At 36.3% G+C, this 16,189-nt stretch overlaps 1 protein-coding gene across 11 annotated transcripts in view; it reads right to left on the reverse strand.

The window, feature by feature from the left end:
• Positions 1 to 16,189, reverse strand: part of USP45 (ubiquitin specific peptidase 45) — a 73,285-nt gene that overhangs the window by 15,362 nt on the left and 41,734 nt on the right. For 8 of the 11 annotated variants that reach the window (XM_055259682.2, XM_055259620.2, XM_063619779.1 and 5 more), the window contains 4 exons: positions 9,712 to 9,793; positions 7,833 to 7,924; positions 6,212 to 6,268; positions 5,736 to 5,879 (listed from right to left, as the gene is read on the reverse strand). In XM_055259682.2, coding sequence (XP_055115657.1) covers positions 5,736 to 5,879; positions 6,212 to 6,268; positions 7,833 to 7,924; positions 9,712 to 9,793 — 375 coding nt within the window. The remainder of the gene's footprint in view (positions 1 to 5,735; positions 5,880 to 6,211; positions 6,269 to 7,832; positions 7,925 to 9,711; positions 9,794 to 16,189) is intronic. The other 3 variants (XM_055259651.2, XM_055259660.2, XM_055259689.2) reach the window with 2 other exon arrangements.

Below are 16,189 nucleotides of genomic sequence, written 5' to 3' on the forward strand. Positions count from 1 at the left end.
CTGACCTCTGAGTAGCCTAACTGGGAGGCATCCCCCAGTAGGGGCAGACTGACACCTCACATGGCCAGGTATCCCTCTGAGAGGAAGCTTCCAGAGGAACGATCAGGTAGCAACATTTGCTATTCAGCAATATTCACTGTTCTGCAGCCTCCGCTGTTGATACCCAGGCAAACAGGTCTGGAGTGGACCTCCAGCAAACTCCAACAGACCTGCAGCTGAGGGTCCTGACTGTTAGAAGGAAAACTAACAAACAGAAAGGACATCCACACCAAAACCGCATCTGTACGTCACCACCATCAAAGACCAAAGGTAGATAAAACCACAAAGATGGGGAAAAAACAGAGCGGAAAAACTGAAAATTCTAAAAATCAGAGTGCCTTTCCCCCTCCAAAGGAACACAGCTCCTCTTCAGCAACGGAACAAAGCTGGATGGAGAATGACTTGACGAGTTGAGAGAAGAACGCTTCAGATGATCAAACTTCTCCTAGCTAAAGGAGGAAGTTCGAACCCAATGCAAATAAATTAAAAACCTTGAAAAAGATTAGACAAAGGGCTAACTAGAATAATCAGTGTAGAGAAGTCCTTAAATGACCTGATTGAGCTGAAAACCGTGACATGAGAACTACGTGACAAATGCACAAGCTTCAGTAGCCGATTTGATCAACTGGAAGAAAGGATATCAGTGATTGAAGATCAAATGAATGAAATGAAGTGAGAACAGAAGTTTAGAGAAAAAAAGAGTAAAAAGAAATGAACAAAGCCTCCAAGAAATATGGGAATATGTGAAAAGACCAAATGTACGTCTGATTGGTGTACCTGAAAGTGACGGGGAGAATGGAACCAAGTTGGAAAACACTCTGCAGGATATTATCCAGGAGAACTTCCCCAATCTAGCAAGGCAGGCCAACATTCAAATTCAGGAAATACAGAGAACACCACAAAGATACTCCTTGAGAAGAGCAACTCCAAGACACATAATTGTCAGATTCACCAAAGTTGAAATGAAGGAAAAAATGTTAAGGGCAGTCAGAGAGAAAGGTCAGGTTACCCACAAACGGAAGCCCATCAGACTAACAGCGGATCTCTCGGCAGAAATTCTACAAGCCAGAAGAGAGTGGGGGCCAATAGTCAACATTCTTAAAGAAAAGAATTTTCACCCCAGAATTTCATATCCAGCCAAACTAAGCTTCATAAGTGAAGGAGAAATAAAATCCTTTACAGACAAACAAATGCTGAGAGGTTTTGTCACCACCAGGCCTGCCTTACAAGAGCTCCTGAAGGAAGCACTAAACATGGAAAGGAACAACCAGTACCAGCCACTGCAAAAGCATGCCAAATTGTAAAGACCATTGAGGCTAGGAAGAAACTGCATCAACTAACAAGCAAAATACCCAGCTAACATCATGACAGGATCAGATTCACACATAACGATATTAACCTTAAAAGTGCATGGGCTAAATGCTCCAAATTAAAAGACAAAGATTGGCAAACTGGATAAAGAGTCAAGATGAATCAGTGTGCTGTATTCAGGAGACCCATCTCACATGCAGAGACACACATAGACTCAAAATAAAGGGATGGAGGAAGACCTACCAAGCAAATGGAAAACAAAAAAAGGCAGGGGTTGCAATCCTAGTCTCTGATAAAACAGGCTTTAAACCAACAAAGATCAAAAGAGAAAGAAGGTCATTACATAATGGTAAAGGGATCAATTCAACAAGAAGAGCTAACTATCCTAAATATATATGCACCCAATACAGGAGCACCCAGATTCATAAAGCAAGTCGCTAGAGACCTACAAAGAGACTTAGACTCCCACACAATAATAATGGGAGACTTTAACATCCCACTGTCAACATTAGACAGATCAACGAGACAGAAAGTTAACAAGGATAGCCAGGAAGTGAACTCAGCTCTCCATCAAGCGGATCTAAGAGACATGTACAGAACTCTTCACCCCAAATCAACAGAATATACATTCTTCTCAGCACCACATCGCACTTATTCCAAAATTGACCACATAGTTGGAAGTAAAGCACTCCTCAGCAAATGTAAAAGAACAGAAACTATAACAAACTGTCTCTCAGATCACAGTGCAATCAAACTAGAACTCAGGATTAAGAAACTCACTCAAAACCACTCAACTACATGGAAACTGAACAATCTGCTCCTGAATGACGACTGGGTACATAACAAAATGAAGGCAGAAATAAAGATGTTCTTTGAAGCCAATGAGAACAAAGACACAACATACCAGAATCTCTGGGACACATTTAAAGCAGTGTGTAGAGGGAAATTCATAGCACTAAATGCCCACAAGAGAAAGCAGGAAAGATCTAAAATAGACACCCTAACGTCACAATTAAAAGAACTAGAGAAGCAAGAGCAAACACATTGAAAAGCTAGCAGAAGGCAAGAAATAACTAAGATCAGAGCAGAACTGAAGGAGATAGAGACACAAAAAACTCTTCAAAAAATCAATGAATCCAGGAGCTGGTTTTTTGAAAAGATCGTCAAAATTGATAGACTGCTAGCAAAACTAATAACGAAGAAAAGAGAGAAGAATCAAATAGGCACGATAAAAAATGATAAAGGGGATATCACCACCGATCCCACAGAAATACAAACTACCATCAGACAATACTATAAACACCTCTATGCAAATAAACTAGAAAACCTAGAAGAAATGGATAAATTCCTCGACATATACAACCTCCCAAGACTAAACCAGGAAGAACTTGAATCCCTGAATAGACCAATAACAGGCTCTGAAATTGAGGCAATAATTAATAGACTACCAACCAACAAAAGTCAAGGACCAGACGGATTCACAGCCTAATTCTACCAGAGGTATAAGGAGGAGCTGGTACCATTCCTTCTGAAACTATTCCAATCAACAGAAAAAGAGGGAATCTTCCCTAACTCATTTTATGAGGCCAGCATCATCCTGATACCAAAGCCTGGCAGAGACACAACCAAAAAAGAGAATTTTAGACCAATATCCCTGATGAACATTGATGCAAAAATCCTCAATAAAATACTGGCAAACCGAATCTAGCAGCACATCAAAAAGCTTATCCACCATGATCAAGTGGGCTTCATCCCTGGGATGCAAGGCTGGTTCAACATACGCAAATCAATAAATGTAATCCAGCATATAAACAGAACCAATGACAAAAACCACATGATTATCTCAATAGATGCAGAAAAGGCCTTTGACAAAATTCAACAGCCCTTCATGCTAAAAACTCTCAATAAATTAGGTATTGATGGGACATATCTCAAAATAATAAGAGCTATTTATGACAAACCCACAGCCAATATCATACTGAATGGGCAAAAACTGGAAGCATTCCCTTTGAAAACTGGCAAAGACAGGGATGCCCTCTCTCACCACTCCTATTCAACATAGTGTTGGAAGTTCTGGCCAGGGCAATCAGGCAGGAGAAATAAATAAAGGGTATTCAATTAGGAAAAGAGGAAATCAAATTGTCCCTGTTTGCAGATGACATGACTGTATATTTAGAAAACCCCATCATCTCAGCCCCAAATCTCCTTAAGCTGATAAGCAACTTCGGCAAAGTCTCGGGATACAAAATCAACGTGCAAAAATCACAAGCATTCTTATACACCAATAACAGACAAACAGAGAGCTAAATCATGAGTGAACTCCCATTCACAATTGCTTCAAAGAGAATAAAATACCTAGGAATCCAACTTACAAGGGACGTGAAGGACCTCTTCAAGGAGAACTACAAACCACTGCTCAACGAAATAAAAGAGGATAGAAACAAATGGAAGAATATTCCATGCTCATGGGTAGGAAGAATCAATATCGTGAAAATGGCCATAATGCCCAAGGTAATTTATAGATTCAATGCCATTCCCATCAAGCTACCAATGACTTTCTTCACAGAATTGGAAAAAACTGCTTTAAAGTTCATATAGGACCAAAAAAGAGCCTGCATTTCCTAGACAATCCTAAGCCAAAAGAACAAAGCTGGAGGCATCACGCTAACTGACTTCAAACTATACTACAAGGCTATAACAGCATGGTACTGGTATCAAAACAGAGATATAGACCAATGGAACACAACAGAACCCACAGAAATAATACCACACATCTACAACCATCTGATCTTTGACAAACCTGACAAAAACAAGAAATGGGGAAAGGATTCCCTATTTAATAAATGGTGCTGGGAAAACTGGCTAGCCATATGTAGAAAGCTGAAACTGGATCCCTTCCTTACACCTTATACAAAAATTAATTCAAGATGGATCGAAGACTTACATATTAGACCTACAACCATAAAAACCCTAGAAGAAAACCTAGGTAATACCATTCAGGACATAGGCATGGGCAAGGACTTCATGTGTAAAACACCAAAAGCAATGGCAACAAAAGCCAAAATTGACAAATGGGATCTAATTAAACTAAGGAGCTTCTGCACAGCAAAAGAAACTACCATCAGAGTGAACAGGCAACCTACAGAATGGGAGAAAATTTGTGCAACCTACTCATCTGACAAAGGGCTAATATCCAGAATCTACAATGAACTCAAACAAATTTACAAGAAAAAAACAAACAACCCCATCAAAAAGTGGGCAAAGGACATGAACAGACACTTCTCAAAAGAAGACATTTATGCAGCCAAAAAACACATGAAAAAATGCTCATCATGACTGGCCATCAGAGAAATGCAAATCAAAAGCACAGTGAGATACCATCTCACACCAGTTAGAATGGCCATCATTAAAAAAGCAGGAAACAACAGGTGCTGGAGAGGATGTGGAGAAATAGGAACACTTTTACACTGTTGGTGGGAATGTAAACTAGTTCAACCATTGTGGAAGTCAGTGTGGCGATTCCTCAGGGATCTAGAACTAGAAATGCCATTTGACCCAGCCATCCCATTACTGGGTATATACCCAAAGGTCTATAAATCATGCTGCTATAAAGACACATGCACACGTATGTTTACTGCGGCACTATTCACAATAGCAAAGAGTTGGAACCAACCCAAATGTCCAACAACGATAGACTGGATTAAGAAAATGTGGCACATATACACCATGGAATACTATGCAGCCATAAAAAATGATGAGTTCATGTCCTTTGTAGGGACATGGATGAAACTGGAAAACATCATTCTCAGTAAACTATCGCAAGGACAAAAAAACCAAACACCGCATGTTCTCACTCATAGGTGGGAATTGAACAATGAGAACTCATGGACACAGGAAGGGGACATCACATTCCGGGGACTGTTGTGGGGTGGGGGGAGTGGGGAGGGACAGCATTAGGAGATATACCTAATGCTAAATGACGAGTTAATGGGTGCAGGAAATCAACGTGGCACATGGATACATATGTAACAAACCTGCACATTGTGCACATGTACCCTAAAACCTAAAGTATAATAAATAAATAAATAAATAAATAAATAAAAACAAAAACAAAAACAAAAAAACAAACAAAAAAAACCTCTCTTTTAGAGATACACATTGAAGTATATATTTGGGATTTATTCCAAAAATAGTCTGGGATGGGAGGAAGGGGAGGATGTGGGATATATATAGTTAGTCTACAAGTAGCCAAGTTGATAATTATAAAGCCAAAAAATGGGTACATGAGAGTTTATTACACTATGTTCTCTACTTTTAGATGTGCTTGAAACTTTTTTTAATAAACTGTTAAAAAACAGACGTCTAACAGATGCTTATGGTCTTACCTTATCTTTAGATGAAGAATGCTTCTTGGCAGCTCTAGGTTGATGAATATTTTCTATAATAACATTGCCACTGTATCGATCATGATCTGTCTCCTGTAAACTTCTATATTTATTCATTCTTCCCGAAAGTAAAGGTTTTGAAACCTATGTAAATGCCACATACAGAACACAAAACCTCTTTAGTAAATAAATTCTGGATGTTCTCATCTTAAAATTTTTAACTGACTTGAGATACAAAAAATTAACAAATTATCAAAATAAAAAGTATTTAAGAGTTTAAATTCCTTGAGAATAAAAACCATCATACTTTATGCATACTTACAGAAACCCCCAAATCAGACTCAATTACGAATACAAACTCAATTGTATATAAAAAATAATGACTCTCAGATATCTGGTAATATACTCAACAAATGTTTAAATAAATGATTAAATGTTCTTCACAAAAGCTTCATCATTAGTTTTCTTCTCCTTACCCTTTCTTCTATTATAGGAAGTGAAATATCAATGAACGGATCTTTCACCGTGGAGATCTTAAAAGGAAAACACATTGAAAACTTCGGTTAGAATTCTAATATAAACATATAGTTTTGTAAAGTACAAAGAAATCAAACTTCCCGGGCAACCTAAAATTTTATGTTAAAAAATGTTCCTGAAAAAAATAGCAATTTAATTGGGTATTGCAGCACATTGTTAATCAAAACAAGATATTCTCAAACATCAGTGAACGTGATCCAATTGAATTTTATATTACTGTCAATATGACTGGCCTGTAATATTTAAAATGACTTAAAAATAACTGTTTAATAAAACAGATTAACTAAAGAGACTAGACATTTTTGGTGAGCTTAGGGCTGTAACATAAGTAAACTATGAAATGTTAAGAAAAAGCCATGAAAAAAAGCAGAGAACTTGGCTGTGTTTTATAGATTCTTTAAGATAATTCTGTTTTAAAAGAAGTATCTTTTAAGTATCTCACAAGATACTCTCTATCTTGTGAGAGAGAAAACAACTTCTGTGTTGAATAGTCTAGAAACTTAAATAATCATGGTCATACATTCTGTGTTTCAGTGTGACAGGCTAGAATGAGATATATTTTATAATCCTGCTTCTTTAAGGCTAGAGAACACAGAAAAATACTCCATAGTCTGGGACAGGAAAATGAATAAAGGCTCCTTTTACTATTAAAATCTAACAGAAATTTAAACCTATCATACTCTAAGTAATATACTTACAGAAATATTCCTTACCAAGCAATTGAAAATCTACAAAAAATTCATACATGCTTTAAGTTGTTAAAGATGGCATTCAAAATAAAAATTATTAAATTCAAAGTGAGTGAATTCTACACAAAAATCTTTAATACGTCACATAAACTTTAAATCAAATGTGATATAACCACCCTAAATTATGTCAATACAGTAAGTTATTTCTATTGGAATTACTTTTTTTTTTTTTTGAAACTGAGTCTCGTTCTGTCACTCAGGCTGTAGTGCAGTAGCGTGATCTTGGCTCACTGCAGCCCTGCCTCCTGGGTTCAAGTGATTCTCCTGCCTCAGCCTCCTGTGTCGTTGGGACTATAGGCACCCACTACCATGCCTGGCTAACTGTTTTGTATTTTTTTTAGTAGAGATGGGGTTTCACCATGTTGGCCAGGCTAGTCTTGAATTCCTGACCTCAAGTGATCCACCCGCCTTGGCCTCCCAAAGTACTGGGATTATAGGGATGAGCCACTACACCCAGCCTGGAATTACATTTTAAGGCACTGCAATCTAGCACAGTTACTCTCTTCACAGAAGTTTTTCTCTCACTTCAAACAGATAGCTAATGAATTTCAGTATATTAAGATAGGCTAAAACTGCCTCGTAGGTGTGTCATGAGGAAAAATAACACAAAAATACATTTACTTTTAAAAATATATAAATTATCACATTTACTTTCTAGGAGTGTAGCATATAAAAAGACTTTCAAGAATTATTATGTAATCATCTGTCAAATTTTAAAAATGACTGCCAACGATTATATGTGAAAGAAAATATAATAAAAATGATGTGATTGTAATCCATTCCATGCTGAATTGAATTCTAAAGTACCTACATTTGCACATTCTTCACACATGACCGTGCTAGTTAATTCACCAATAAAGATCCGATCTATGAAGTTCATTTTCACACCTTCTTTTCCATATGCTGTAAAAATCATACTTTTTAATGCAAAAAACATGTCAACCATCCATCTAGTAGTATAATAGGCTATCTTCTGGTTATTCAAAGGTAATCTGAATAAGATATTCTGTACTACATTTAATAATACATTTTACTATACATACAATATTCTAATGTCTTTCTCCTTTACAATTTTGTAGCAGATCTACGACTATCAACTACTTTAATCTCCAAGAAATAATGAACTATTCTTAAACTTAAGAGGTAAAACCACCACTATTCATACCACACCTCAGCTACTCCCATTAAAACTTACAAAACCTCATGTCTAACCAATAAGTACACAGAAGAATGGGAAAGGAGATTATGCTATCACAACTATGGATGCCAGGATCACGGCTATGAAAATAACAGTCGTAAAAGGCAAGTGGAAGGAATTAACATAGGTAATTAAGAACTCAAGGACATGGTTATATTTTTAAAAGTTCAAATTATTCTGCTCAGGAAATATTTATAAATTTAAAAAAATGCCTATGAGTTACTTTAAAATAACCTGTGGTTGGGAGAAAATGGATTAAACATAAACCACGAATGCAGTTTAAGTTGGGTGACAGATATAAAGGGCTGCATTATGCTATTCTCTCTACTTTAATAAAAATTTGAAACTTTCCATCATAAACAAACCATGGGAGGAAAAAGTATATTAACAAACCTATTCACCCCTCTTTCAAACTTCTTTTTTGAGCCTCTATCTTCAAGTTTCATACAAACAATATTTAAAATCATTTAAAATATTAGATCACTGAATGACAGAAAACATATCTGAATATATCAGTAAACATTAATTAAAGTTGTATTTAGAAATACTATAATAATAAAGATGTTTCATCTAGAAAAACTACAAGGGATTGGAAATAGAGAGTACAAAACTGGAAAGAGGGGAAAGAAAAACGGGGATGTTATTCTAAACATCCACGAGATGGCACTATCTCAACACAAAAGAACAAGGCATATTTGAGCAGCTACGTTTTTTAAAAATCTTGAACCCTTAATTACAATAAAGTGCACAGTAACAATGTGTGTATGTTTGCAAATTATAGACCTGTAGTACATACATTATAAAACCACAAAAACAAAAGTTAGAAAAAAATACAAATAATATTTTTAAATGTCTTCTAAAAATCACTTCATGCTAACATTAGTTAGTATCTCAATGCAGAATATACATTTAGGGCAAGGTATATAAACCCGCACTGTAGTATTGATAATGATAAATAACCAACTCTGATTAGGTAATCATCATTTGGGGCTCATATTTTATGGATGAATAGCAAACACTAGGAGTAGGCAAAGTGCACTTACACTTGACTTACCAGCAGTCTCTTCAATAAACGGTTTATTTGCAGGAGTCTTTGGAGCACTTAAACATTTTGTCTAGTTACATCTAAAAAATATCCATAAATCCATTGATCCAAACACATGTCAAATGATACAATATGATAAATATGAACTTCCAAGTGTGGTTGCTACTTTCAACAACCTTTCAAGTTTCCCTTAGAAGATCTCACATAAAGGTATCAGTGTCAATCTGTATACTTGGTATTAGCTTTATTCTTATAAATTCACATGAATACATTCTAGCATTTTCTATGTTCCACTAAAGTATTTTTCAGACACTGCAGCAACTACGTCCTCCTTTTAAAGCCACTAATTTGGTGGATTAGTTGACATAATGCTCAGTTCTTTTTCCAACTAAAATAAAATTTTAATATTTTCTTACAGAAAAAAGTTTTAACAAAGAGTCAACATACCTTTGACTTTTTTTCTAGTTTCATCATCAGCAGTTTTAGTAGTTGGGTTGTTAAATGCTTTTAGAATGCTAGCTTGTATTCGCTGTAAAACAAAGTTAATAGATTCTGGTCTAATAATAGTTAACTCAGGCCTCATCCTCCAATAAAAGTACTTTCAAACAGCAAGGTACACTGTGGATTTCAGTTCCCTAGTCTGAAAATTAAATGACCAAATTTTTAAAAAATGTCATTTCTTCCAGGTCTCAAATTCCATGAATGGATTGCTCTAATGTCAAATTTTCCCAAGTAAGAGTCAGAATTTCTGCATTTAGGTTCTCTCTTGGATTTAATGTATTTTTATCAGTGTACAAAAAGCAAGCAGCCTAGTCCTGTTGCTTAAATTCATTTGCTGTCTTTCTTCCTTCTCCCACTCTCTAAAATGACACTTCTTAATTAGGACCAAAAAAGAAAGTAGACCATATGAAATTTATTGTCTATGAAGACCTTTCTATATTAAGAAGCTATCAAGCTGGTTACTATAATCTCTATGCTATGTGGACTACCTTATTTATATACACATATAACTAAAGTCCAAATTTATCAATTAATGTCCATAGCAAGAAGAATCCCCCAAATTTTAATTATGGTTTTACTTGAACTTAGTTGTCAATAATGATTATGTCTTCAGCAGCTCTCAGTAAATGACAAGGTTTATATTAACTATTTCTACATCTCTTGTGTATGTTTTAGGAAAGATCCAATCTCACAGAAAAGTTTCAGAATAAAACTACATATTCCAAGAATAAAACTTAATAAGTGACCTTTTTACATTAACTATGCCCCTAATTAGTTGATGAATTTTGTCTTCCTAATTCAGATAATGACAGTAGGATGAGGGAAAAGTTTGTTAATTATCTTTCAAAAAAAAAAAATTTTTTTTTTTTGTTTGAGAGAGTTTTGTTTTGTTGCCCAGGCTGCAGTGCAGTGGTGTGATCACTGCCCACTGCAGCTTTGACTTCTCTGGGTTCAAGTGATCCTCCTGCCTCAGCCTTCCAAGTATCTGGGACTATAGGCACACACCATGACACCTGGCTAATTTTAAAAAAATTTTTTGTAGAGATAGGGTTTTGCCATATTGCCCAGGCTGGTCTTGAGCTTCTGAGCTCAAGCAAGCCACCTGCCTCAGCCTCCCAAAGTGCTGGAATTACAGGCATGAGCTGCCACACCTGTTTTTTGTTTGTTTGTTTGTTTGTTTGTTTGTTTGTTTTGTAGAGACAGGCTCTTCCTATATTGCCCAGGCTGGTCTCGAACTCCCAAAGTGCTGGGATTACAGGTGGTGCCTGGTCCTTCCTATCTTTTAATTGGGAAAGATCACTATGATATATTAAGTGAAAAAAGACAAAGTACAACAAGTTATATATATGGTATATGCCACCTTTTGAATAAGGAAAAAAAGAGCATAAAGGAAGAAAGACAAGAACATGGGATATAAACAATGGCAAAGTCAAAACACAAGACAGGCAAAGGGAACTCCCACGAGCATGGTTAGGAGGAATTCCAGAGTGACACCTGCACATCAGATATGAGAGGTAAAGAACCCAGACTGGAGCAATGAGACTTATGAATCAGACATATTGTCAACACCAAGATCCCCTTCTGCCATTATAACATGCTTTTAATCTAAGAACACAATATGATATGGAGAAGGAGGGGATCACATTCTTATTCTCGCTCCATGCCCTGCTGCCTGGATGAGCAGACACTCATGACCCCTCAGAATTGTTCTGCTGTGTATGATTTATGTTTCTTTCTGTGTATGATGTATGTTTTTTAACACATTCTTCTCCAATAATTGTGAAACCGAGTCTCACTTATTACTAACTGGCCTGTGATTAACACATTATATTTCCTATAACTGTTTACTGTCCTCCTCAAGCATATTTTGAAAATTAATACAAGATTCAAAACACTTAAATATTTTACAAAGTAGGGGATAAAAGCAAACATAAAGCAATTCATATCGTGTGACACAAGTCCTGAAATACACTTATATACTATAAAGAAATCAAACAATGTCTCCCAGAAGCTATTAAATACTGAAATAATCTCCAATTCAGACTCAATAAATTTGAAAGTTGATAAAATTCAGACATTGTCTAAGCTAAAGTTGACTTTTACACCTTGAAAAAAGAATTTATTGAACTAAAGTAAGCAAATTGGAATTGTGTAAATTCCATGCAGGAGAAATATTTAATGAACTTAAATGAAAAATTCCAATAAATACCAATGTTCACCCGTAAATATTTCATATAATCATAATATTTCAAACAACTCAAGAGAAATACTTCTAACTCAACTTAGTCTGTAAATTTATCCTACAATTTAAACATTTTACTAATTCAGACATGATTTTTGATATGATTTAATGAAACTTTGCTATATATCCTGAAATGTCATATCACTCAAAAGAAGCTAAGAAGTTACCAATTCAAGCAGCAGGAAAAAAGCTAAAAAGCTGTGATTACACTCTAAAAAGAGTAAAATGAAATTGTTTAAATATTAGACTTTTGCTTTTTAATTTCGATCCTAACCACGAATTTATATTCTCTACTCTAAACTGTTTAAAAGTCAATTAATAGGTAATTCATCAAGTTGAGGAAAATAAATGAGTTTACGTCCATATACAGTTCCTCATTGTTAGGAGTTCTGCTTTGAACAATTTAGGTTAAAAGAAAGATACATACTTTGGTCAGGGAGCTGTTAATAACTGTAGCACTTAATCGATTAGCAGTATCAAGTTTCCACTATTTCAAATCTCCACCTTATACTTTAAAAACAAGAATGAAAATAATGTAGTTTAAGTTAGCTGAGATATTCTGTCTTTAAAATAATTCTAACCAAAAATGTATTACAGTAATAAATCTTGAAGATAATAAAAATGTAATATCATTAATTTAGTGACTGTGCAAATTATAAGGAAAAACAAAGAAGCATAAATGTATAAATTAAAAAGACTGCCTTATAAAAGAACTACTTCTAGGAAATTTGATTTTGTACATGAAAAATTTACAATTTCTGCACAAATGATCCCTTAAGCACTATATTCAGCAAGAGTATATTCCTCAACGTTGTAGTTCAGAAAAGACTTTGATGAAACCATATGAAAGGAGGTCAGTAGTTTTTCATCATTACTAAAAGATTCTGGTGGCAGACATAACACTGTAGCCTTCCTTCAATCAAGAAACACATGGCAGTGACACACTACAACAACAGCACGATTAACAGCTGTGGAGTTCCCAGGTCAGACAATGCAGCTCCTGCCCTGATACTCACTGTAGCTGACCGTCAGGACTATCCTCGCTTATGAAATTGAATAGATCCACAGACTTGACATTTTAATTTTACTGCACCATTTAAAGCCCTCAAATAGTGCAAGAAAAATAAGAGCTTTCAAAACCAATGTGTCCTGCTGGGCTGCCTAAGATACTGTGCATCCCAATGCACCATTATGACTAAACAATAATTATAACAAAGACTGCTATCAAATTATAGAGGTAAAATTGAAAAAAGTGACAGGGATATATTTTACTTTTTTTATAATATCAACAGAAAAAAAAACCCAAGTCATAATTTTAATCCATTCACATGACTTTTAACTTCACTTACATAATTTTTTTTTTTTTTTTGAGAACGTGTCTCACTCCCTCACCCAGGCTAGAGTGCAGTGCCGCGATCTCGGCTCACTGCAACCTCCACCTCGAGTTCAAGCGATTCCTGCCTCAGTCTCCTGAGTAGCTAGGATTACAGGCACATGCCACTATGCTTGGCTAATTTTTGTATTTTTAGTAGACACGGGGTTTCACCATGTTGACCAAGCTGGTCTCGAACTCCTAACCTCAGGTGATCTGCCCACCTCAGCCTCCCAAACTGCTGGGATTACAGGAATGAGCCACCATGCCCAGCCCACTTACATAATTTTTAATTCCATTTAATGATACATGACCACCACATAGTAAACATATTCCTGCAAATCACAGGGAAAAAATAATTCTAGCAATTGATAAATCTGAATTAATCTTAAGGTAACTCATATCATCTGTAGGCCCATTTATTGTTCATAATATAAAGAGCAACCTGTTCCCACCCTGCCAACATGCATCTACCCCTCAACAAGAACAGCAATATACCATAATTATTGAATCCGATTTAATACTTTTCCAAATAGTAAAATAATTGTGGTTACATTTTAAATAGCAGACTTAAAATCATTATTTCTACTGACTACAGATGTCCAAGCATTAAAACTAAACTTCAATTAGCAGTATTTCATAGAATTAGAAAGATCATTAGTTTGGGAGTCAGAAACACTTGAGTTTGAAGCTCAACTCTAAGTATCAGTTCCTAGCTCTAAGAAAACGTGATCAAATACTAGCTAGGGGACTATGCTAATATCCTCAATGGTTAACTAATTATAAATCTCTTTTTTCTTTTTTAGACACAATGTAGGTAAAACAACACAGTATTATCCTGTCAGTTTATTAGTTTATTCAAATACAACATATTCAAAATAATTGCAAATCACAAAGAAACTAGCTAGTATAACATATAAGAATAATTATTTTGATTTCTTCCCAATTCAAATTCTCAAAAAAAGTTGCGTTTAAGGTTAAGCACATACAACTCATTCAAAAAACATTCACAGGGAGCCCGGAGTGGCAGCTCATGCCTGTGATCCCAGCACTTTGGGAGGCCAAGGCAGGCCGATTACTTGAGGTCAGGAGTTCGAGACAAGCCTGGCCAAAGTGGTAAAACCCTGTCTCTACTAAAAATAAAAAAAAATAAAAAAATAAAAAAAAAATTAGGCAGGCTTGGTGATATGTGTCTGTAATCCCAGCTATTCAGGAGGCTGAGGCAGGAGAATCACTTGACCCCAGGAAGTTGGAGGTTGCAGTGAGCTGAGATCACAACACTGTACTGCAGCCTAAGCAACAGAGCAAGACACTGTCTAAATAAATAAGCAAGCCTAGTCAACATGGTGAAACCCCATTTCTACTAAAAGTACAAAAATTAGCTGGGAATGGTGGCACACACCTGTAATCCCAGCTATTCGGGAGGCTGAGGCAGGAGAATCCCTTGAACCTGGGAGGCAGCGGCTACAGTGAGCTGAGATCATGCCACTGCACTCCAGCCTGGGTGACAGAGTGAGACCCTGTCTCAAAAAAAAAAAAACAACAAAACATACACACACACAAATTCACAGAACACCTACTATGTGCAAGGCACACAGGACAGAGACAATACATAGTACCATTCCTCAAAGAGATCAAGATCTAAGAAAGCTGACAGATAGGAACACAAATCTAAATAGAAAGTGGTAGGGTTTATGATCAAATATGTAAAAGTAGAGAGGTGGCAGAAAGGGAATGACAACTCTAAAAGTGGAATTCAATTAGCTTAATAAGAAAGTCAATAAACAGACAATTAAAAATAGGATTGTGATACATGATGTTTTGTAGCAGGAGAGAGTAATTAATTCAATCCTTATTTTTAAAGGAAACCTTAAAGAAAATATTAGAACTCTAATTTTCTCTTCACTGGAAACTGGTCACTAGGAGTAAAGAGACACTGCCACACTATAATTAAAACAGGATTTTTGTTGTTTTTTGAGGTAGGCTCTGCTTTGTTGCCCAGGCTGGAGTACAGCGGTGCGATCACAGCTCACCCGCCTCTCGGGTTCAAGCGATTCTCATGCCTCAGCCACCCGAGAAGCTGGGATTACAGGTGTGCACCACCACGCCTGGCTAATTTTTGTGTTTTTAGTAGACACATGGTTTCACTATGTTGGCCAGGCTGGTCTGAAATTCCTGAGCTCAAGTGATCCGCCCACCTTGGCCTCCCAGAGTGCTGGGATTACAGGCATGAGCCACCATAGCTGGCAGAATTTTTTTAAAAAAGGAAGGTCCATCTTACCTAGCACTACTTATCACAAGCACGTATGCACTTCACTGAACACTTGGCTGCTTTTATTACATATTACCATATAGATTAAGAAGTATATTTGCCTTGAATGGAAAACAGGTTTTCACGTTATTACTCCAATTATGACTGACAAGGGCTGCCCACAATGGTGTGCTCAGAAAATAATTGAGGCTGAACCCAAACTCACCTGGACTGTTAGGAACCACCAGCAATGTCTTCTATGAGTAAGAGGGAGGAAAACGGAGAATGTGTGCTGTGTATCTGACATCCTTAATATCTTGCATTTTCTCTGATAAACTGAACCCTATGTGCACAGGAAACCCCTCCCCAGAAGAAGTTGAATTTAACTAATTTAACATTAAAGTCAATAAAGGGCCAATCAGTTAGGGGATAGGCCTACAACCAACACTGTTTGGGGAAGCTATCCAGTCCACAGGCTATTCCTTTTCTGAGAAATGCTCTCTCATCCAACAGGCTGGAACTCGTCTCTCCTAGCCACAAACAACTGATCCATGAGTGG

Source organism: Symphalangus syndactylus, chromosome 2 (assembly GCF_028878055.3).
Source record: "Symphalangus syndactylus isolate Jambi chromosome 2, NHGRI_mSymSyn1-v2.1_pri, whole genome shotgun sequence".
Taxonomy (NCBI): Eukaryota; Metazoa; Chordata; class Mammalia; order Primates; family Hylobatidae; genus Symphalangus; species Symphalangus syndactylus.